At 37.2% G+C, this 23,230-nt stretch overlaps 1 protein-coding gene across 1 annotated transcript in view; it reads right to left on the bottom strand.

Moving 5' to 3' along the window:
- Positions 1 to 14,551: 14,551 nt before the first annotated feature.
- Positions 14,552 to 23,230, bottom strand: part of CFAP47 (cilia and flagella associated protein 47) — a 546,720-nt gene continuing 538,041 nt past the window's right edge. Inside the window, exons 63-64 of the mRNA XM_059157736.1 lie at positions 19,907 to 20,075; positions 14,552 to 14,922 (exon numbers count right to left, since the gene is read on the bottom strand). Coding sequence (XP_059013719.1) covers positions 14,710 to 14,922; positions 19,907 to 20,075 — 382 coding nt within the window. The 3' untranslated portion in view covers positions 14,552 to 14,709. The remainder of the gene's footprint in view (positions 14,923 to 19,906; positions 20,076 to 23,230) is intronic.

Genomic DNA, 23,230 nt, shown 5'->3' with positions numbered 1-23,230 from the left:
CCATGACCCAAGCTGAAACCAAGAGTCAGACAGCTAAATGAGCCACCCAGGTAGCCCGCTGAATTTTTAACATCTTTTTGTGAACCAGAGGACTGTGGTGGGCTTGCACAAACACTTGACAGAGTTCGGTGCTTAAAAGTCCTTATGGGGTGCCTGGGTGGCTCAATGGGTTAAGCCTCTGCCTTCGGCTCAGGTCATGATCTCAGGGTCCTGGGATCGAGCCTGGCATCGGGCTCTCTGCTCAGTGGTGAGCCTGCTTCCCCCTCTCTCTGTGCTTGCCTCTCTGCCTACTTGTGATCTCTTTGTCAAATAAGTAAATAAAATCTTTTAAAAAGTCCTTAAAAAACCTTTTAGGTACACAATAAACTTTTATCTATAAATAGCTATAATTAAGAGCAAAAGTATTAGTTTCTTAAATATGTTATAGGAACTAGAACTACCTACTCTGCATCAAACAGAACACAGGGCTATAAAAACACGAGTAAATCACCCCTAGTCATCTATGCTTAAAAGTAACACCAATGACTATAATAATGAAAACCATGAAATCCTTTCTATTTGTGAAGCAGTATTTACATTTTCTAACCGTATTTAGAGATGAAAGTGAACCCTCTTCTAGCTATATACAAAAAAAACCACTAAAGACAATTATTTAATTATTAGCAGTCTGCAGAGGCAACTAAGCCCCATAATTTTCCAAGCTCTGAAGAGTATTTTCTTACCTAAGTTGTATGAATCAGAGTCATCCTAGAAGGCTGAACTTTCTAGAAAGGGTCCAGGAAGGAAGCCAGGAGATGAGGAAAATGATGCTCAGAAAAGGTGCGTGGCTTGTCTAAGATTATAAAGTCAGTTGACCCTGGACTAAAATTCACTGGACTGTTGGTTGGAAATGCCAGGAGTTCCCCTGGCTGAAATTTCAAACTGGCCCCTCTATGCGGACTGTCACTGAGCTGCCAGAAGACGAAATCTCTGCACCTGCCCATCACAATCTTAAGAGTTATATAGAGGGCTTAACAAGATTCAGTTGCCTGTATACCATCATATGACTCTCTCAAGGCTGCATCCTTGACGTAGCTCCTGGGATGGGGGTGAGGGTGGGGGTGGGGTAAGGAGTCTCTGTCTAGGTTCAGCAGGAGGGTGAACTAGGGGTCATGTCCTCTCAATGACCTCCTCCAACACGGACAAATACTATCTTCACGACATTGGTGATTTTCACATGTTAGAGGTGTATCAGAATCACCTGGAGGTCATGTTGAAACACAGACTGCTGGGCTTCACCCTTAGAGTTCTGGAATCAGTTTTCCTGAGATGAGAGCTCAGGAATTTGCATTTCAAATAAGATCCTACATAGCTGCTGATGCTGCTGGTCCCAGGGACGGACTGCTCTTTGAAAACCACAGCACCAAGGTAGTTTCATCCTTTTTAAAGAATTTCTTTTTTTAACTTCTTATTTTGGAGAATTTTGAACATAAACAATAGTGGAGAGAAGTGCATAAGGAATCCTCACAAATCTTTCTTTCAAGCACTGGCAACTATCTAACTACAGGCAATCTTAAGAGCTTCTTTAAAAAGCCACTTTCATGTGATGAGTGCTGGGTGTTACACGCAACTGGTGAATTATTGAACTCTACATCTGAAACTAATGATTTACTATATGTTGCCTAATTGAATTTAAATTTAAAAAAAAAGAAAAAAGCCACTTTATTTATTTATTTTTTCTCTTGGGAGACAGGGACTCTCGTGAGTTCTAAAACTCTAATGAAAAATTTGCTTTCTGTTCTTATTCTATTAATTTTCAGTTTGCCTTGTTAACTGTGTACTATTTCTGCAACTCAGCTTCCATGTTACCATGAGGGAAATGGAGGCTCAGATGATTATTAAGCAACTCACCCAGGGCTCACACTGAAGTTTGACTCCAAACTCCATCTTCCAGAACGCATCTTAACAGACATAATGATTCCATCATTCAAGTCAAGTCAAACTCATCTGCTTTGAAGGCAACAGCACAACTCTGGCTGTTCTTCTATTCATATGTGGAGCCAGTAATTAGCACTTGTGATGCAACTTAGCACTTGTGGCCAAGTGTTCTGTGGTTGGTGGCCCAGGGAGATGCAGAGCTTCCAGCAGAGTAGAGGTGGCTGCATTTTCAGTCAGATTCCTGGTGTGATTAATGGCTATTAGGATCTAGATATCACCACCCAGCTCAAACTTCACACCAGAGCAAGGAGCTCTTCCTTTATTCAGGACCAAAGTCTCCCTGGAACTCTCGCCTCTTCTTTTCAGAAATGTGCATAGTTTTCATCATGTATGTGCCTCAGGCAACTTGTGAGGCTTCGTGAACTATTATGAGCCTTTTAGACGAATGCTCGTTCATAATAGCATGTGTGTTGCACACACATATTCACACACATATGCATTTATGACTCAGTACTCAGAAAATTACAAAACAGCTGTGTGTCAAAATGCCACTAATTATGTCTTATGAAATCTTATCCTAAACTCCTAACCTTCATAATGCTCTAATATTTATTACCTTTCAGACATAATTGATTTAGTCAGTGTTACCATATGTCTCTCTGATTATTTGTGATGGACATTGTGCTCTGAACATACTATGATTAGCACAGAACAAAAAGTGAAATGTTGGACCAGCTCTGAGATAAAGCTTGGCAGTTATAGTCCTTTCTTGCCACTGGCCTATGGTTTTGTTATGTGATTCTGGGTTCATTCCTTCAACTTTTTTTTTTTTTTTTTTTTTTTTTTACAGAGAGAGATCACAAGTAGGCAGAGAGGCAGGCAGAGAGAAAGAGAGGAGGAAGCAGGCTCCCTGCTGAGCAGAGAGCCCGATGTGGGACTCGATCCCGGGACCCCGAGATCATGACCCGAGCCGAAGGCAGCGGCCTATCCCACTGAGCCACCCAGGCGCCCCTCATTCCTTCAACTTTTTAAAACTGAAATAATAGTGAATGGTTTCAGGGAATTTGTGAAATAACAGTTGTTTTATCCAATTTTATTTTTCTATAAAGAAAAATGAAAATATCTAATTTATGATTCACTACTATTGAGATGTAACTGGCATATAACATTATATAAGTTTAAGGTATATGTGTTGGTTTGATACATTTATATATCACAATGTTGATTACTACAGTAGCATTAGCTAACACTTTCATCACATCACATAACTATCATTTCTTTTTGTCTTAACAGTTAGGAGGTAGTCTTTTGGCAACCCTGAAGTTTATAATACAATATCATTGATTATAATCACTATGTTTTACACTAGATCATCACACCTTATTTATCTACTAGCTGTAAGGCTGTGTCCTTAAACATGTCCTCAATTCCCCTACCCTCATTCTAACTATGTTTTTGCAAGTTCAGTTTTCTTTTTAGATTCTACATATGAGTGATAGACAGTATTTGCCTCAGTCTGACTTATCTCACCTAGCATACTGCCCTCAAAAGACAACATGGATGGATCTTCCAGGCATTAATGATACCTTTTTTTTTTTAATCTTAAAGGAGCTTGCTTCCAATTCAAATTGCTAATTAGTATATGAAAATGTGCTAAACGTAATTAGCCATGAGGAAATGCAAGTTCAAACCTCAGCAGGGTATCAGGAGACCACCACCAGAAGAGTAAGAATACCGCATGCTGGCAAGAATATGAAGTAACTGAAATTCTCACGCATGGTTGGTTGGAGGGCAAACTGGTAAAACCACATTGGAAAACTCTTTGATAACAACCAGTAAGGTTATAAAACAAAAACAAAAACAAAAAACCCTTAGAATTCAACAATTCCACTCTTGGCTATATACACAATAGAAATGTATACACCCATGAAACAAATAACATGGTCTAGAATGTTCTTAGCAGCTTTGTACATAATGACCCAAACCTGGGATGAAAGGTCCATCCACAGATGAAAGTGTAAATACATATGATATCTTCATCTAATGTGGAGCTTTCCTGACAACTGGTTATGTTCCACATCTTGATCTGGGTACTGGTATCATAGGTGTATACATGTCAAAATATATTGAGCTTTACACTTGAGATCTGTTTACCTACTAAAATATTTTTAATAGATATAAGATTATATATTCAGAATTGTAGGAAGGCCCTGTTGAAATGACACTTCTGGACTGACTGATTTCCAAGCACTCAGCCTTGGTCCCAGAGTGGCCTTATTTCTGGAAATTCTCCATGGGCAGTATAATTTAAATGCTGTGCTTAGGAGCCGGTGATGCTGAAATATAGATTTAGTATCATTTCTATCATGAAATGCCACTCAGTCATATGATTCATCATTTTCTATTCTTAAACACAGAAGTTAACAGCTTAAAAACAATTTATAGCCTGCACACATCTATGTAGCCAGCACAACTTACGTAACTCCTTGTAAGCTACTGTTTAAGTAAGGACAAGGTATATCTATTCTTGCAGGACTGTGGTATAAGTCTAAGAGCTTTGCTTAATAAAATATTTATCATTTTTTGAGTTTTATAAAAAGGAATGCCTTATATATATCTTATTTCCTATTTTTTTCATATACATATTTTCATACATAATATATCAGCATTTCAAAGACTGATAAACAGTATGCAGACCTGAAAGAAAGGTACAGCCCACATTTTCAATTTTAGTATATGTGCTGCCGAAGCAAGCACCGGCCTACATTTCCAAATCATACTCTGGATGGGTCACTTTTCTACCTGGGCTGTACTATCCTACAATGGCACACGAGGCAGGAAGGTGCTGTGGACACTGAGAAAATTGAAGCCTCTAAGACTTCTGCCGAGGTGTTGACTTTTGCTTTTGCTTAAATTTTATTAGGTCCTCTGTGAATGGTTGTCCCAGATATAATATCACACAGGGATGAAGCTGAAGTCTCAGGTTTTGTCTTTGGAAATTTCAGAATTCTTTTTCAGCACTGCCTTTCCGATCTTTGAAATGGAGCAAAGCCTCATACTCTGGAGATGATTTTTTACACCAGAGACTATGCTTGATTATCATTTTTCTTTGGGGGACTGTTGCTTAAGTGGTAACCTTGGCATATTATTAAATGTGTCACCTCTTCCAATTAAAATATCCTTGTATAAGCCAGGTGGCATTCTCAGCACTGCAGTGGCTGAAACAAAGTAGAATATGGAAGATTTTTCACATCAGTGGAAGTGGTAGAGCCAGAAAATGAATTGGATTCCTTTTAGATGACTCTTTTATGGATCAGCAGGTTTATTCAGAGTTACTTAAAAAGCAGTTAACATTCCATTAGCAACAAACTGTGATCTGTGTCAGCAATAAGACATTCCTCAGTCATTTATTTTAGTACAAGAAGTCACTTCACAAAAAATGCAAATATTGAATATCTACCCTTAGATAAATACTGAGGCAAAATTAGGTCATTTTTCTTATAGAATTATGGACTTTATGCTTGATTCTCTGCTTCATTTAATCAAAGCATTTGGCTGTTTCATTTTGTCCATAAGTTTATGATCAGGAAAGATGAAATGATTTTGAAAGAACAGTAAAGCTAACATATTTCAAAGTTCACAACAATGACTTCAATAACAAGTGCTCAGAGCTATTGTGCAAAGGGGATAGGAGATGTTCTTCGTGGGTTCCCAAGCCTGTGGTGTGGGACAGGGCACTGCAAGACATGAAGAAAGGCAACCTCAAATGCTGGGGAATCTTGCAGAAGCTGGAGGTCAGGGCTCACAAATGACAATAACTTCTTTAGCCAAAAACCATAGAAAAAATGGCCTCACACTCATCCTCACCAATAAAGGCCAAATGAAGGCTAGCCCTTCCTGCCAGAGAGGTATCAGGGGAAGCCAAGTGGAAAGGAAGTACTCCCAGGAGTTAAGTACACCCAGGAGTTAAGAAGTCCTCCACCCCTTGAGTGTCACTGGAGGCTGAGTAGGAAACCTGTACTTCTGCTCTCATCTGGCAGTAACAAGTTGGTGTACTACCTTCCCCTGCTGGAATGATGTCATATGAACCCAACTTAAGCAGAAGGTTGAAATAAGACTCAGGATCTCATAACATAATACCCAAAAAGCACAAGGATTTTCGAATGAAAATCCTTCTTCATAAAAATAACCAGGAAGGGGCGCCTGGGTGGCTCAGTTGGTTGGACAACTGCCTTCGGCTTGGGTCGTGATCCTGGAGTACCGGGATCAAGTCCCACATCGGGCTCCCAGCACCATGGGGAGTCTGCTTCTCCCTCTGACCTTCTCCTTGCTCATGTTCTCTCTCACTGTCTCTCTCTCAAATAAATAAATAAAATCTTAAAAAAAAAATAACCAGGAAGATATTTGAATGAAAAAAAGACAATCAATAAATGCCAACATTGAGGTGACAGGGATATGTTAGAACAATCAAAGCTTTTAAAGCAGCCATCTTCAATAAAAAATAAAATAAAAGCTTGAATAAGCAATATGAGCATGTTTGAAACAAGAGAGAATATCAGTAAAGAAATAGAAAGTCTCATCAAAGATATGAATGATAGAGGAAAGAATCAAATTTTAGAAGTGAAAAACACACAAAAAAGAATTTTTAAAAACCCACTGTGTGAGCCCAACAGGACAAGGGAGGGGACAGAAAAAAGACTACTGACTCTAATCTGAATACCAGAGAAAAGGAGAATTAGAAAAAAGTGAAAAGAGCCTCAGGGACAGAAATCTAATATTCATGTCATCAGAACAAGAGGAGAAAAAATGTAGGGCTGAAAATGTGCTTGAAGAAATAATGGAGGACAACTCCCCAAATGTGGCAACTGCAGATTGAAGAAGTTGATAAAATTCGAAACAGGAAAAATCCAAAGCAATCCATACCAACACACATCAGAGCCACACTTCTGAAAAATGAAAATAAAGGAAAAGTCTTGCTAACATCTACAGAGAAACGACACCTTACCTGGAGGGGGTAAACAATGACAATGACCATGAATTTTTCATTAGAAATCATGGAAGATGAAGTGGCACAGAGGAAGTGGCACATTTTTTAAGTGCTGAAAAGAAAGACCTGTCAACCTAGAGTCCCATATCCAGTGGAAATATTGTTCAGAAAGGAAGAAGCAGCCCAGATATTCTTAGACAAGGAAAATTAGTGGAATTTACCAAGAGACCTACTCTAAAATAAAAGTGAAGGAAATTTCTCTAAGCAGAAAGGATGTTATAAAAGAAGGAACATTAGAACATAAGAAGGGAAGAAAGAATACAGTGCACAAACTTATGGGTAAATATTAAACACTTTCCTTCTCCTATTTTCTAAATTATGGTCGATGTTGGATGACAACGTAATAAAAAAAGAGAAAATTATAACATCATCTTATATGGTTCCAAATATATGTAGAGAAAATATTTTAAAAATTTTATAAAGGGAGTTAAGTATGCTGCACTTGACTCAAAGTGATAAATCATGATACCAGCAAACTGTGGTAAGTTATGAATATATAATAAGAAAGCTATCATAACAAACTTATACAAAGAGGTACTCTTGAAAACACTTTAGATTATTCAAAATGGCATTTAAAAAATATATAAGTAATCCATAGTAGGACAGGAAAGTAAACAGATGAACAAAAAGTGGAGTAAACAAAGAAAGATTTTAAAATAAAATGAAGAGGAAAGGTAGGGAGAAAACTAGCATTTTTTTAACAGTAGGAAAGGAACAAGTTATATCATTACAGATCCTATAAGCATCAGAAGGTTAACAAGGGAATAATGCAAAAAGTGTCTGCATATATACATTTACCAACTCAGTTGGTAAGAATGAGCATAAATCAAAACTGCATTGCTGTCGCAAATGTAAACTGGTGCAAGCACAATGGAGAAGAGCACGATGGTCTCTCAAAAAATTAGGAACAGAATCACCATATGATCCAACAATCCCCCTTCTAGGTAGACACCCAATAACTGAAAACAAGGACCCAAATATTCATACAAAAATTTGTATACAAATATCTACACACCCAGGTTCATAGTGGCACTATTCACAACAGCCCAAATGTGGAACCAACCCAAGTATCCACTGGTGGATGACTGGATTAAGGAAATATGGCATATGCATATAATGGAATATTATTCAGCTTTAAAAAGAAGGAAATTCTCTCATATGCTACAACATGAGTGAACCTGGAGGACATTATGCTGAGTGAAATAAGCAAGTCATAAAATGATAAATGCTAAATGATTCTACTTATGTGAGGAATCTAGAGCAGTCAAATTCCCAGAGTCAGAAGTAGAATGCTGGTTGCCATGGCTGTAAGGAGGGGAGAATGAGGAGTTACTGTTTAATGAGTGTGCAGCTGGGCAGATGGTAGGTGTTCTGGGAGAGATGTTGTAATGGTTAAACAACAATGTGAATATAGTTAAGTCTGCTGAACTGTATACTTAAGGGCTAAAATGGTTAATTTTATGCATATTTTACACATACACACAAAAATGTTAAGATGAAAAGAAGTACTTCACTCAGATAAATAAATAAGGTATCCCATGGTCTTTATTTCTGTATCTAGCTATACACTTACCTCTCTCACCCCAACTTGGTCTGACCCAGTAAAATGCAGAAGCCATCAACATCGTATATCCCTTATTCCATGTATTAGTATTCTTGTGCTACCTCTTTAAACAGATCCAGAAGGAAATCTTTTGGTAAACTCATTTAGAGTAAAGAATTAGTGCCTGAATTTTAAGTGTAAAGGGGCTGCCAGGATTCAGGTGTAATTCAAAGATAAGCAATACAGACAGGCCTCCCCAGTGATATGAACAAGCCACTGGAATGGTATTAGTAAGCAGGACACATCACAGCAGCTGCAGTTTGTCTCTCTGTGTCCATTTAACTTATTCTCTCTCTGAAGTTGGGTCTTGCCTGCTGCAGACATTGCCACCCCTCAGCTCCCAAGTTTACCGAACCAAATAACTGAGACCAAAAGAACCTCTCCCGCCCCAATGCCAGATTCCTAGAGAGGAAATCTGATGGTTTTTCCCAGACCAGTTTCTTACTCTTTAACCAACTGACTGTGGGGTCATGTGGGAGGATAAATATGGGTATTGAGGACTCAGATCTAGCGTCCAGTGATATCTGTTTTTTGAAAGAGATGATGTGCAACATGAAACTATTGGTAACAGAGAATTATAGGCAGGAATGAAGCAGATAACTTTGGATGAACACTATCTTGCGGTCTGACAAAGACTGCTCACCTGCGCATGTAGTGAGGATGACCTTATCTGTTATACAGATGTCAAAAGTTCCTCCATCAGTACTAGAGGGTGGGATGATTCGACAGTTCCTCTTGGTACGTCTCCCATATTCTTAACACTCATTGTGCAGTACCTGAAAACCCTGCCCCATCACAAATTTCTGCTGAGGGGTTTTTCTTTCACACTTGGGAAATGTTTTATAGTAAGCGCGGCTGAGATACTCAAAAAAATAAAAACTTAATGTTCAGAATAGACACGAAAACCAATAGGATAAACTCTAAACAGAACATTGCTGATAGCACTGAATACTTAATATAGATTAAGTATCCACTCCAATAGTTATTATTTCTCATATTTAGTGAGTTTTATATATTTACCTTTTTAATATATGTAACTTCTTATTTAATATTTTCTTATTCACCCTTGAACATTCTGAATATTCTGATAGTATACTTTGAGTACCAAGTGTAAAAATAACAACAACAAAATAATGACATGATAAATCTGTATCTAGCAATAGCTAGATATACAATAGAGACACTTTTAGGAAATCAAGCACGAAAGAAAAAATCTTAAAGGTGAAAAGAAATGTCAGTTTACCTAAAAGTTAACAACTTGACATACAACAGACTTCTCATTATAAACAAGGAAGGCCATAGAAAATAGCTTCAGGGGTGCCTGGCTGGCTCAGTTGGAAAAGCCTGAGAGTCTTGATCTTGGGGTTGTGAATTTGAGCCCCGTGTTGGGTGTAGAGCTTACTAAAAAAAAAAAAATAGATAAACTTAAAAAAAAAAAGAAAATAGCTTCAAAGTGCTGAGGTTATAGCTTCAAAGCGCTGGGGAGAAAATAATTACGAACTCAGAATTCTATACCAAGAAAAAGTGTAATTCAAAAGGACAAAATGAAGACATTTTTAGAAATACAAAGACTGAAAGAAGTTGTATGAAAGGTGAAATGAAATGGAGTCACTTATGTCCAGGGGTTTTAAAATGCAGCTGGGAGGCCACTGAGGTGGTGGGCCTCACGCACGTCCTCACTGGGTGGAACTGTCAACTTTTGAACTGGGCCAAACAGCAAATGCTCCAAGGACGCCGAGCAAACACCTGCAGCTTTCCTACAATAATGCACATTTGCTTAGTGATAGCCTTAGCAACCAATTAAATTCAGCCCAAGATTAGTTTCCTGCCACCGAAACCAATCAAAATTCACTGCAAATAGCATATACCATCACCCTCTTTGTCTTTAAAACCTTTCACTTTTGTTCCTTGAGGGGACAAGATTTGGGCTGCTGTCCAAATCTGTGCTCCCCGAACTGCAATTCTAAGACACCAAATAAATGCTTTTACTTCAACTCTGGCTCTTTCCTCAGTCAACAATTGTTACAAGCAAAACAATATTGATTTTGGTCAGGAAAAAAAAAAGACCCTAAATGAATAACACTTTTTTCTTCCTGCAAGTATGTTTCAACAATCTGTTTACAGGGAGGTTGGAAAGGACTCAAAACTTTCTCCAGGATTCTTACAACCCTCCTTAACCCTTTCCTTCCCAGTGGTAAATACCCCATGTTGTCCTGGCTTTTCTCCAGGAACTGTGCTATATGGTTGGTTGGCTCAGTGGGCACAAGACTCCTGACTGGTGTACCCCAAAGTCAGGAGCAGGGTCTAGATATTTCTTGTTTCTTTAGCCAGTGTCTTCTCAGTTTACACCACTGCCTCTTTTCTCAGCTTGCTACTCTTTAAATGTTTTTCAGAGTTTTATCCATGCCCTTCTTTTCTTCCTCAATATTGCATCTTAATGTGCAGATCTTAGATAAACACATATTAAAATGCAGGGTCTTGCATGTACCCCGAATATACCGAATCAAAATGAAGAAAAGTGACCCTTAGAACTCTTGCCAAACAAGAAAGAATGGAGGTTGCAAAGCAAACCAAAAGTTTATTTGGGGTCTTTAGGAATTCAAATACGGGAGACACAGATTTAGGAGAAGCCTGAAATGTGCTCCAAGGAGGGAGGAGAAAGACAAAGTTTATAGAGGCAAAAATAATTAGCTTTGGTGTATATATACACAATAGATTACTTTGCTAGTTGTTGGTTGTAGTAAAGAAAAACAAGCCTCATTCTGAGAATTCCAACAGGCTGTGGCGATTTGTGGTTGGCACAATCTAAAAGCTCCATGTTTCATGCAGGTGTCAATGTATGTAAGACCAGCATCCCAAGGTGTCTCCCAGCTCTGTTTTAGGGCCCCTTGACATTCCTACTTTCTTTCAAATGTTTCTCTCTCTCTCTCTTTTTTTGAAGACTTTGTTTATTTGAGAGAGAGTAAGAGAACGAGAGAGCAAGCTCGAGCATGAGCAGGGGGAAGGGCAGAGGGAGAAGGAGAAGCTGCGCAGGGAGCCTGATGCAGGGCTTGATTCCAATCCAAGAAGGGGGGTATCATAACCTGAGCCAAAGGCAGAGGCGTAACCAACTGAGCCACCCAGGCGCCCCCTTTCAAATGATTCTGTTCACACTTAGCATTTTGAGCAGTCAACTTAGATAATTGTAATGCATACTAGAGTTTGAGAAAACAACTGCTCTTACACGTTTTCTATAAGCATGACCATGTACAGCTTTGCTTTTGACTTATACCAATTCACCAATAAGTCACAAAATTTGTATCAGAATCAAACCCATGTTCTAAGTTCTATATGACTATATCTACCTACTAACTGGCCATTTCGATATACATAGTCTATATTCACCTATATTCATCCTAACTTGAACCCAATTTCTTACCCCTTCATTTTATGTAGTCTCTAAACTAAGAATGTTAGATACTTTGAGCTCGTCTGTTCCCACCTTTATTTGTTCCCACATTTTCTATCATTCCCCAGATCACTTATCCTAAGCTCCAACCTCTGCTTACTTGTCTCTGGACATGCTATGTTCTGTCACATTTGTGTGCTTTGGAAAGTGTTCCTCCTCCCAGTCTGAGAGTTCATATTCCCCTTCTAAACCTGGAAGACTCCAACTCCGTTAATATCCTCGTCAAATCTTACATCTTCCCTGAGGCCCTTTCTCACTCCATAGCCAGGCCCCCGCCTCTGTGTTTTTATACCAAGATCTCAATCACAACACCTTCCATATGGTCTGAAAACTTCCTGCTCACACCTGTCTTCTCCATTAGTCGGGGACACTTGCAGGAAAGGTCTGATCAGGGTCCATTTGTTTTTATATCAAGGCTGAGTAGCTTGGAGCAGTACTTAACACCTGTTTAATAAGTAAGGGTATAAACCCATGAGTGAATTAATAGATATTTGATCAAGCTTTAAAGAATCTATAATCAAATTCCAAATCAGCATACATATATTTAAGAATGTGCAGCCTTAGCACACATGGAACTTTTAATTTTTTTAAAGATTTTATTTATTTATTTGAGAAAGAGAATGAGACAGAGAGAGCATGAGAGGGGAGAGGTCAGTGGGAGAAGCAGACTCCCTGCTGAGCAGGGAGCCTGATGTGCAACTGGATCCCGAACTCCAGGATCATGTCCTGAGTCAAAGGCAGTTGCTTAACCAACTGAGCCACCCAGGTGCCCCTCATGGAACTTTTAGATTCCCAGAAAAATCTTATCTTTCATTCTGTAAGAAATTCACTTGCTAATGAGCAAATTGTGGTCCTCAAATAAGAAACTCCAAGTAAAACCTTCTGCTGTTTTTTCAGACTCCTTTTTAAATATGAGGACATAAACATTAGCACACTATATGTTCTTTGTCCTCTAGAGATAAGGAAGAAGTTTGTGGACATTGTTAGACCTCTTTCTATTTACTTGCCCTACACCCTATGTAACTGCTCTAGTCTCTGAATTAATTTGGTGCCTTTGGTCTTAGGGTCCATTGATATTCACAAGTGCCAGACTAAGAAATAGTGGAAAGTATATAGTGCAACAGTTTCAATTTATTGGAAAATTTCAGATAGGAGAGCAACTGTGAAGGCTCAACATAAGAGGCTTAAGATTATTTAAATATATGCATTACCATAAAGACCAAAATATAAAAACACGAATATAAACACCATATGTTCATGGCAAATGTGATTTTACTTTCCTAAGGATTTGGGGAACTTTTATAAAGGCTTTGTGAGAAATATACTCAGAGACTGACCAAAGCTCTCCTCACACACACACAGTGCAGCAGAGGAAAGGACAAATAACCTATGACTTGACTCAATGAAATATCTTTAGAGAGCCAGCAAATTAGAAAGCCTTTTGGAGATTCACAGAATTTTAGCTTTTGTCCTTTCTAGGGATGGCAAATCTAGGGTACATGGGCCTCTACTCTCCTCTACTTCAATACCTGTAGGCAAGACTAATTGATTCCATCGATCTATCCCTAGAATTCCACTTAACACCTTGGGAAGAAATTATAATCAGCCTACAGTGGTTCCTAAAGGCCATTCCTACTCTAGTACAGGGTTGCCAAATATCTTCTGTAAAGTACCAGAGAGTAAATATTTAAAACTTTGTGGCAACATGGTTTCCATCCATTGGAATTCGTGGTTACAGCACGAAAGCAGCCACCGACAATGAAACTGGAATTTTAAAAAAAGATTTATTTATTTACTTACTTACTATTTTAGAGAGAGAGTGAGCACACATGGAGTGGGGGAGCAGAGAAGAGCAAGAATCCCAAGCAGACTCTTCTCTGAGCAGAGAGCCCAATGTGGAACTTGATCCCAGGACCCTGAGATCATGACCTGAGCTGAAATTGAGAGTCAGATGCTTCATCGACTGAGCCACAGGGCGCCCCTGAAATCTGAACTTTATGCAATTTTCTTGTTACTTGATATTCTATTTTCAATCATTTAAAAATGTAAAAATCCTTATCTGTTAGTAGGTATATAAAAATAGGTAGTAGACTAGATCTATAGTTTTTCTTGTCCTAATATAGTTCTTTTGTTTTGCACATAAGAAAACAGGGCACAAAAAGGGTGAGAGATTTCCTTAAAATCATGTGAATGAATAATCTGTGGCAAAGCCAGTCATTCTGTGCCAAATTCTCTTCAAGATGGTCCATATTGGCTATTTATTATTATATTTGTCCCAAACGATAAGTACTGAGCAAAATATTCTCCTTTACTTAGAGAAAATGAATTTTCCTCAGGATCATTTTGAAATATGTCTATATTAAAGACTCAGTATAGGAGTGGAGGACTATCTATACTTACACGCATCGGTTTTTAAGCTGAAATAATTTTTTTTTTTACTACAAATGTACCCCTGTACCTTAAAAATGACCCAATCCCAAAAACTCCAACCAGTCCATTTTAAAAGACAGACGTAACAGAAATCAGGTGCAACATATTCAAAGAATACATTTAGTCAGAGTTCAAAAAATAAAATAGAGTAGTCCTGTTATAATTGAAACATTACTTGTCAGAAATATTCCAAAAGATGGAAGAACAATCATGAAAATATATTCAGTTCTACTTAAGGCCAAGAAATATTTTGGAAAAAAGCATTTATTTATTCTTCAACATCAAAGGTGCACCCTTGATGGTAGAGGACACCCCTGTCCTTATGAGTTTAGCATTTTCACAGATAAAATTGTGTCGACGAACTGGCTTGCTCTGAAACCTCTTATTTGTAGTCTTAATTTTGGCTTTTACATTCATTGGTGGCATGGTAACTGGAGGTAACCCATTGATATCATACAGCCAGTACATGTCTGGTGTCTGGAAACAAAGAGAGGAGAGATTTTACATGAAATATTCAGGGACTGAGAAACCTACAGGAAAAAGTTTACTGAGTTAATATGGTCTCTCTTCTCCATGCAAGGTATAGGAAATGTACAAAACTGAAAGGGTGCCAGTAATAATTAACATGGGAAATAAATTCAAGAAAGATTTAGCTTTATGAATTAAGAACCATTCATTAAAAAGTCTCTTAAAGTTAGAAGTCCGCTCTGTGGATGAAATAAGCATCCATCAGATCTAAGGAGAAACTATTTTCTTTGCATGAAACTGTTGCCCAGCATGCACTATGTAACTAACCGAAACCATACTTTACAAGAACTTACCCATGACAATTTAAGCATGGTCATACAACCAACTGGTAAAATATGTTGAGCTTCTGTTTTTCAGATTATGAAACTCCATAATTAATTGAACCATTTGAAATTACTGAGCATTGTGTAAAATCATTAATGATAGTTATAATCTAAATTCAAGGGATTTATTTAAAAATCGATCATTTTTTTTCCTGCATATATGCACAGGATGGCAATACTGGATTACACAGTCTAGCATTTTCTGCATGTTTATATTCATACTTAAATCCCACTGCTCTTGCAGAATTTCCGGTGTTGCATTTATCTAGGTCTTCTTCCCCACGAGAAGATTTGTACCATGTATGTTCAGAAAACTCATTTAGGATAAATCCAGGCTAAGTGAATATTGCAATAACATCAGTCAGGGCTTAAAGGGTAATGTGATATCACTTGGAGAATGTTAAGTGCAGGACTTTCTTACACATCTGGAATGACCATATTTTAATCAGAACTGGCCCTTCTGTCCAGTGTTCATAGTAATTGTGTATTCTGAATCAGGGAGTCAAAAGCAGAACAAACCAAGGACGATACTATAAGTAGGTTAAATAACATTCTACTTCACATAGGATGTTTGATTTGAAAAACAAAGCTGTAGTTTGGTGATGGTGCATATATCATTGCAAATTTTTACATTACAAGTGACCCACTTCATGAGCACATATGTGTGAGGTACTTGGAGGGACCTGCTCCTATGCCCAACCCTCAGTGGAGCTCAGGAGTGAGCTGCATGAAGGAATGTACACTCCTATTGGGGATGTAGTAGGTACAGATGGGAATGACATGTAGGGATTTGTACCTTCACCTGACCCATCTCCAAGACCCTTTGAAAATAATTATCTGTAAGGACCCTATTTTTAAAATCCTAATGTTATTGTATGTATTTCAATTAAGATACAAATAATTTTGCCATAAGTGATGCTGAGTGTGTGTGTGTGTGTGCGTGTGCATACATATTTTTAATTTATATATTCATAAATATATAAACCAAATATAAAATAAAATTTTAAGAAGTCATTTATGTCCTGTATTCCAACACTCTATATGGTAATACATTTATTTTATAAAAATTAAATATTACACTTCTCATTTCTATAGTTAACTTTCTTCTTCAAGTTATAAATAAATATAATGACTCATTGTGTTTTTGAAAACACTTTAAAGATATAGCTCTATATCTTCCACTCTGAATCTCCCTTTAAAAATATAAATTAAAAAGCTTAAGTTAAAATAAGAATAAACCAATACCTCCATGTCCCTAGTGCCTTTGAGAATCAGTTGTTTTTTGCAAAAGGATGTCAAATTGACAATTATACTCCTCAGCTACTTATTTAAAGAAATTAAAAAAAAACAACTATTTTTTAAACAGATGAAATTTCCCTATTTCAGTAAAATCTTTCTAGTATAAAAAGGGATCAGTCAAAGCCAAAGACCTCATGGAATGAACGCTCAAAACTATGCTTTAAAGGACACGTTCTTATGAATGGAAACAGCCTGTTAGCCGATGTGGGCTGTGTGGACCCACATCCCTTAGGTATTTCCATTTTCAAAACAAAACACGACAAAACCCCGCCAACTCTCTAGCCCCATCAGGTGTAAATACTCTGCAGTGTGTGTACCACACTATTTTCCACAGAAACCCCATGGGGTTAAATACCAGTTGTCCCCTGTGGTAATTGCCTTAATAAAGCCCCTTTTAATGATTTCCATGCCTTTTCTGTCTCATATTCTGGTTTTCCTGCACCGGTTTCTTGAGATCACATAGGAAATATGTTACTTGGATTTGAATCCCTATTTCAGGTCTGCTTAAGAGAAAATATAAGCCAAGATTTAAATATATAAATAAAATGACATTTCTTACAGTTTCATGACTATGAGTTATTCCCTTAAAAGCAATGCATTTAGATACATATAACTTAAGTCTGATTATGTCTCTGGTTATAACATCGACATTACTTTTGTACAAGCACTGTATGTTTTACCTTGGATAGTCCTGATAGCATTCATATTTTTGTATAAACTATTTAAGATTTATCATGTCCACCATGGAAAGCTGAGTGGACTATTTATTCTCTTTGAGTAACATTGCTTTGTGTAACAATCTGACCAAGTTAACTTAAATCTCTCAAAGATAGTGCTACATGCCTTACTTAATAGTAGGGAAAAAGCAGTGTTTAATTATTCTAAATATGGTTTAATTGAAAGGGAACCATGAAGCTTGCTAACGTAGTAGTTGAAGATTTTGTAGGCTAATATTTAACTGAACTATTCTTAAAGATCGTCATTTTTATTTCTAGGTAAAGCACAATGAAGGTCATATGTTTCATATTTAAGTATTAATTGATTTAATGTTTAAAATCAACAGTTTAAAAAGATAATACCGTACATAGTAATTTTTATATAGATAATGAATTAACTTTTAAAATTCTTCACTTTTATCATGTGAGACATCATGGTGTTGTCATTAAGAGCAGGATTTTAGAATCAGACAATGCTTGAAACATGATATCAAAATCATTGATCTGATATACGAAATAACTTTCATGAATCGCAAAGCCAATATACTCATATAAAAAGCCAGTCTCAAAAGGTTACAGAGTATGATCCCACTTACGTAATGTTCTAGAAATTAGAAAATCATAGAGATGGAGAAAAGATTAGTGGTTTCCAGGGTAAAGAAGGAGTTACAGTCCTGGATGTGACCATACTGTTAAGCAGTTCCCACTGTTGTGTTGGAAGAGCTCTGTATCTCAGTTGTGACTGTAGTTATACAGATCTATACATGGGTTCAAATTGCTTAGAACCACACATACACACATGAAAAATGCTAAAAATGAAATAAGGTCTCTAGGTTAGTTAACAGTATTTTGTCAATGACAATTTTCTTCTGTAAATACATTACTATAGCTCTGTAAAACCTCACCATTGGGAGAAGCTGGAAGAAGGATTCACAGGACTCTGTATACTAATTGTGCAACTTCTTAGGAGTTAATACTTTTTTAAGTTAAAAAATATGAGATTTATGAGTCAATTGGAAATTTGAGCACTAAATGGATATTTGGTATGTCGTGATATTAAGGAATTATTGTAAATTTTTAGATGTGATAATGGTATCATGGTTATGATTTTGGTCTTTTAGAGATTAATAGGAAATAGTTGAAGATAATAGGATGTCTTGGATTTTCTTCAAAATAACATGGAATATGGGGAAGGGGATGGGAATATACTTGAATTGGCCATGATTTGATTAAGTGTTCGTACTAGATGATGAGTGTATGCAGATTAATTATTCCCTCTATTTCTACTCACACTTGGAATTTTCCAAAATAAAAATAGAATCAACAAAATAGTGATTTCTTAAACACATTGCAATCTCAGTTTTTCCCACATAAGCTTTACCAAACCGTACCACTTCAGACTAAATAAAAATTTCGCATTTTCATTTGATCCCATATGTCAACTTATTCTCTCACAGAAACCCTTCAATTCTGCTGTAATTTAATTGTCAAATCAACATAGGGAAACAGGCACAGATTTTTTTGGGAAAGCCTCCAACATAGTTAATCTCAGAAATGTTCACTGGGCATCAGGTAAAATAAACATCATTTTTATTTGTAAACCTGATTTTAAATATGTCATTTAATCCCCTTAGACTAAGAGTATGTCCTTGCTTCTTAAGGAGAAAATACAACATGATCATTTTAAATCAAGCATCTATATAGCAAAGGGCGATATGCAGCAAGGCTCCAGAGGCTTTATATTTTTATTAGCTGGGTTGTAAGAATTCCCAGAAAGATGAAAAATATAAATAATTTTCTTGGGACATACTCAACATATTCTTTTCGCTATTCATTAAAACAGTAACAACACATTTTTCTGCCCATGGCACTGCCTAATTAGTGTCTGATTTAGTAATCACTTTGGCACCAGTGGTTGTGTCTTGAAACATAACTACATGTCCTTTGTGTCTGTGCCACTGAAACTAGACACTGGCAATAGGCATCTTTTCATAAATAATTTGAAAGTTGTCCTTAGCCTAAAAGCTATTAGTAAGATACATGTGTGAAATCTGATGGAGAAATTTTGCTTACTGCATCAATTTTCAAAATTGTGTTTACCTTAACTTTTAATAAGATGATCACTCAAGCAGACTTTAATATTAATGGCTAACTACATTGTGTTTTTCTCAATTCAAAATCAGTTTTACCTTCTACCTCATTTTCTTCATTTTAGACTTTAACATTTTGACAATACCTTGTGCCTTAATTAAAGATTCCAAATCTCTGTCTCAAATCACCTGAAGCCCTTGAATAGGTTATTACAGGTAGCAATATGTGAATATACAAATCACTTTATAATCAGTATTTGTCTCTTCTGCATTTTCTTAATATGGAAGAGAAAGAATTTCTTATTTCCCACTGGTGATGATGACTTTTTTGTTATATTCCATATTTACAAGTTCTTTATTGGGCAAAAGGAAATTAAAACAAGACAGAGTAGTTAAATTCATTGGCTTTTGCAAGGTAATGTTGCTATTCTTTAGTTCAGCGAAACTTTTTCTTCTGTCTTTAGTGAAATCAAACATCCCTGACCATTACCTTTATAAAACTCACCTGTATTGCTAATGTTGCTTTGTATTTCCTACTGTACATTTGGGGTTTGAAGCCCACAAGGAGGACCGTTCCTTCAGTATCAAAAGGAGGAAGTTCTCCAACCTGAGGTTTTACAGAAAACTCAGGATCACTGCCAGGTAGGAAGTATGCAGTGAATGGCTCAGGATTTCTAGAACAAAAATATAAATGTCAACATGTAAATTTTATCATTGCTCTTTGTGAAACCTTGAAGAGTAGAATTTATATCCTGTTGCCTAGGACTACAGGTAAACTTTAATGCTGCCATGCAGCTGTAAGCCTAATGCTTGTTACTTTATCATAGTGAGGAGGTCTTCTAAAAATTACTAAAGAGTGTCATTCTTCCCAGGGTGACAAAATGGAATCTTAAGGATCTTTAAAATTATGCCTTATGTTTTTAGTGTACAAAGAATAAAATGCTGCCCCTATAAAAAATTGAAGAACTCAATGTCCTAAATTAAAATGCAGCCATTTATAAATAAATTCGTATCTAAAGTGCATGGCTAGAGCAGCTACATGAAGCCTTTGTTTTTATTACTATTCCAATGTGATTGCTCACTGTCCCTTACCTTTGCACTTGTGAAGTGAGATGAAAGTACTTTGCAAGTTCATTAAAGATTCTTGAGCCTGAAGATCGGTTGCTATGGTCTGAAGTGAACTGAGTGGCATTTAGGATTCAAGTGACCATTTTCATGTCAAGGTTGATTACATTTGAGAAGAAGATGGTAAGAGAAGTTGAAGAATTCCTTCCATGGAATTAAAGAGGGGAGGAGTACACTGCATGGGAAGTTGTACATGAGGAATTTTAAATCCAAAATTTCTGGGGAGATGCAAGTAGAAAGTAAAGAATAGTTTCCTAGAACAGATCCAACAGTGTGTCATAAAAAAGGAGATGGGAGATTCAGGTTGGGACTCAGAGATCCACTCAGCAAATGCATTGAGTATCATCTCAGAGGTTTTGAGAATGTGGACTATGGATATGGATGGCCTGGATTGGAGTCCCAGCTCCATGTAGGTGCGTAACTTTAGAGAAGTTTACTTTTTCCTACCTCAAGTTTTGTACTTTTAAATGAATTTAATAACCTCTATAAAGCCGTTAGATCAGTACCTGATATGTGGGAAGTGCTCTATAAGGATTAATCAATATTAATATAATCATTATTATGATAGTTGTTGTTTTAAAACATCTTATTACCAGTGCTTATTACCAGGCAATGATGCATGATGCAATAAATTTTAAAAATGCATGGGGAGATGGAGAGGAGAAGGGAGTTGGGGGAAATTGGAAGGGGAGGTGAACCATGAGAGACTATGGACTCTGAAAAACAATCTGAGGGTTCTGAAGCAGCGGGGGGTGGGAGGTTGGGGTACCAGGTGGTGGGTATTCTAGAGGGCACGGATTGCATGGAGCACTGGGTGTGGTGCAAAAATAATGAATACTGTTATGCTGAAAATAAAAAATAAATTAAAAAAAATACATATAACAGAACAAAGATTTAAAAAAAATGCATAAAAAAGAAAACCCAGGGGTTCTGGTGGAACAGGAAGACCCAGACCCTCTTGTCTCCCAAGGAACAACAATACAAAGACCAATTCCCTTTGTGAGAAATTCAGAAACCAGTTAGGAGACTTTTGCCTTCCAGGTGAGCACAAAATCAGCTTTTTGAAGTCAGTAGGAACATTTGTGGCACGCTCTTACCACCGTCCACCCTCCACACCAGTGCAATAGCACATGATTGGGAGGAAATTCTCAGTTTCCATTTTTCCCTAGGGAAGGAAAGAGAAGAGTAGATCGAGTACCCAACTATGGGACTTCTGGTTGGAATGTGAAGGGGTGCTGCCTGAGGGACTGGTTTCTGTCCTGCTTGTCTTGAAGTACTGATGGGACCTGACATACTGTTGATGCATAGTGGCTTCTAAGAACAAGCTGGGCAGGGGCTGGTGCTCCAGATGTCCCAGCAGATTGATAAAGCTCAGAAGCCTCTCCCTAAGTATGGAAAAAGAAGAATGGAACATGTATTGAAATTTCTGGCTTTTTAGTTAGGCTGTTCAATATTCTGGTTTATGTCCATCCTGTCTCAGAGAACTGACAGAACTTGGCAAAATCTAGATACATAAAGGCTACTGAGGGGGGAAAAAGTCTGATTGGTGTACTGTTGCTTCAGAGTGCCAGGGCACAGAACACAGCAAAGAGAGCAAGCAGTTGGGAACTCCTGAAAAAATAGAAACCAGTAAACCCCTCTAATTAGTAATCTTCATATACCAGTTCAGACAGATAAACTCAAAAAAAAAAGGACCTGAGGTGTCCAGGATCTCTAGCTGGTCTGAGTGGTGAAGATCTTTCCTTGCATGAAGCTAGTCTATGAAGACTGAGAGAGGTGGCTCTTTTTTTTCAAATGTGTGGATATCAATACAAAGTTACAAAGACCATGAAGACAGGAAAAAATTATACAGTTAAAGGAACAAAAAAAATCTCTAGAAACACACCATAAAGAAATGGAAGTATAGGGATTACTGACCAATTTTTCAAAATAACTATCATGCAGATGCTCAACACTATGAGGAAAATAATGCATGAACAACAACAACAACAACAACAAAAAGAAGATATAAAAAAAAAAGGCCAAACAAATTTCAGAGCTGAAAAAGGCAATAACTGAACTGAAAAACTCACTAGAGGTATTCAGCAATGGACTTGATCAAGAAGAATTAATCAGGGAGCCCAAAGATTAGTCATTTGAAATCATCCAATTAGAGGAGCAAAAGGAAAAAGAAATGAAACAGAGTGAAGAAAATCTAAAGGACTTAGATAGCAACATCAAGTTGCCAATATATACATAATGAGTCTCGAAGGGAGAAATAGAAGCAGAAAACTTACTTAGAGAAATGGCTAGAAAATCCCCGAATCTGAGGAAGGAAAGTGACATACAGATGTGTGAAGTCCAACATATTCCAAATAGGATGAAACTAAAGAACTCCACAATGAGACACATAATCAAAACACCAACAGTTAAAGACAAAAAGAGAATTTTGAAAGCCACAAGAAAAAATGACCCATCATATGCAAGGCCACCCTTGTAAGACAATTAGCAGATTCCTTGTAGAAGCCCTGCAAGCCTGAAGTGAGCAGAATAATGGGTTCAAAGTGCTAAAAACAAACTGCCAATGAAAAATACTGCATCTAACAAAACTGTCCTTCAAAAATGAAGATAAAGGCTTTCCCTGATAAACAAAAGCAGTCTTAAAACACATACTAAATTTTTACCATTGTATGTTACAGACTTCTTTTCCCGGGCTGCTTTCAGG

Source organism: Mustela lutreola, chromosome X (genome assembly GCF_030435805.1).
Source record: "Mustela lutreola isolate mMusLut2 chromosome X, mMusLut2.pri, whole genome shotgun sequence".
In the NCBI taxonomy this organism is placed as follows: domain Eukaryota; kingdom Metazoa; phylum Chordata; class Mammalia; order Carnivora; family Mustelidae; genus Mustela; species Mustela lutreola.
Note: the sequence above shows the minus strand (reverse complement) of the source record. Positions and strands in the feature narration are given on the sequence as shown.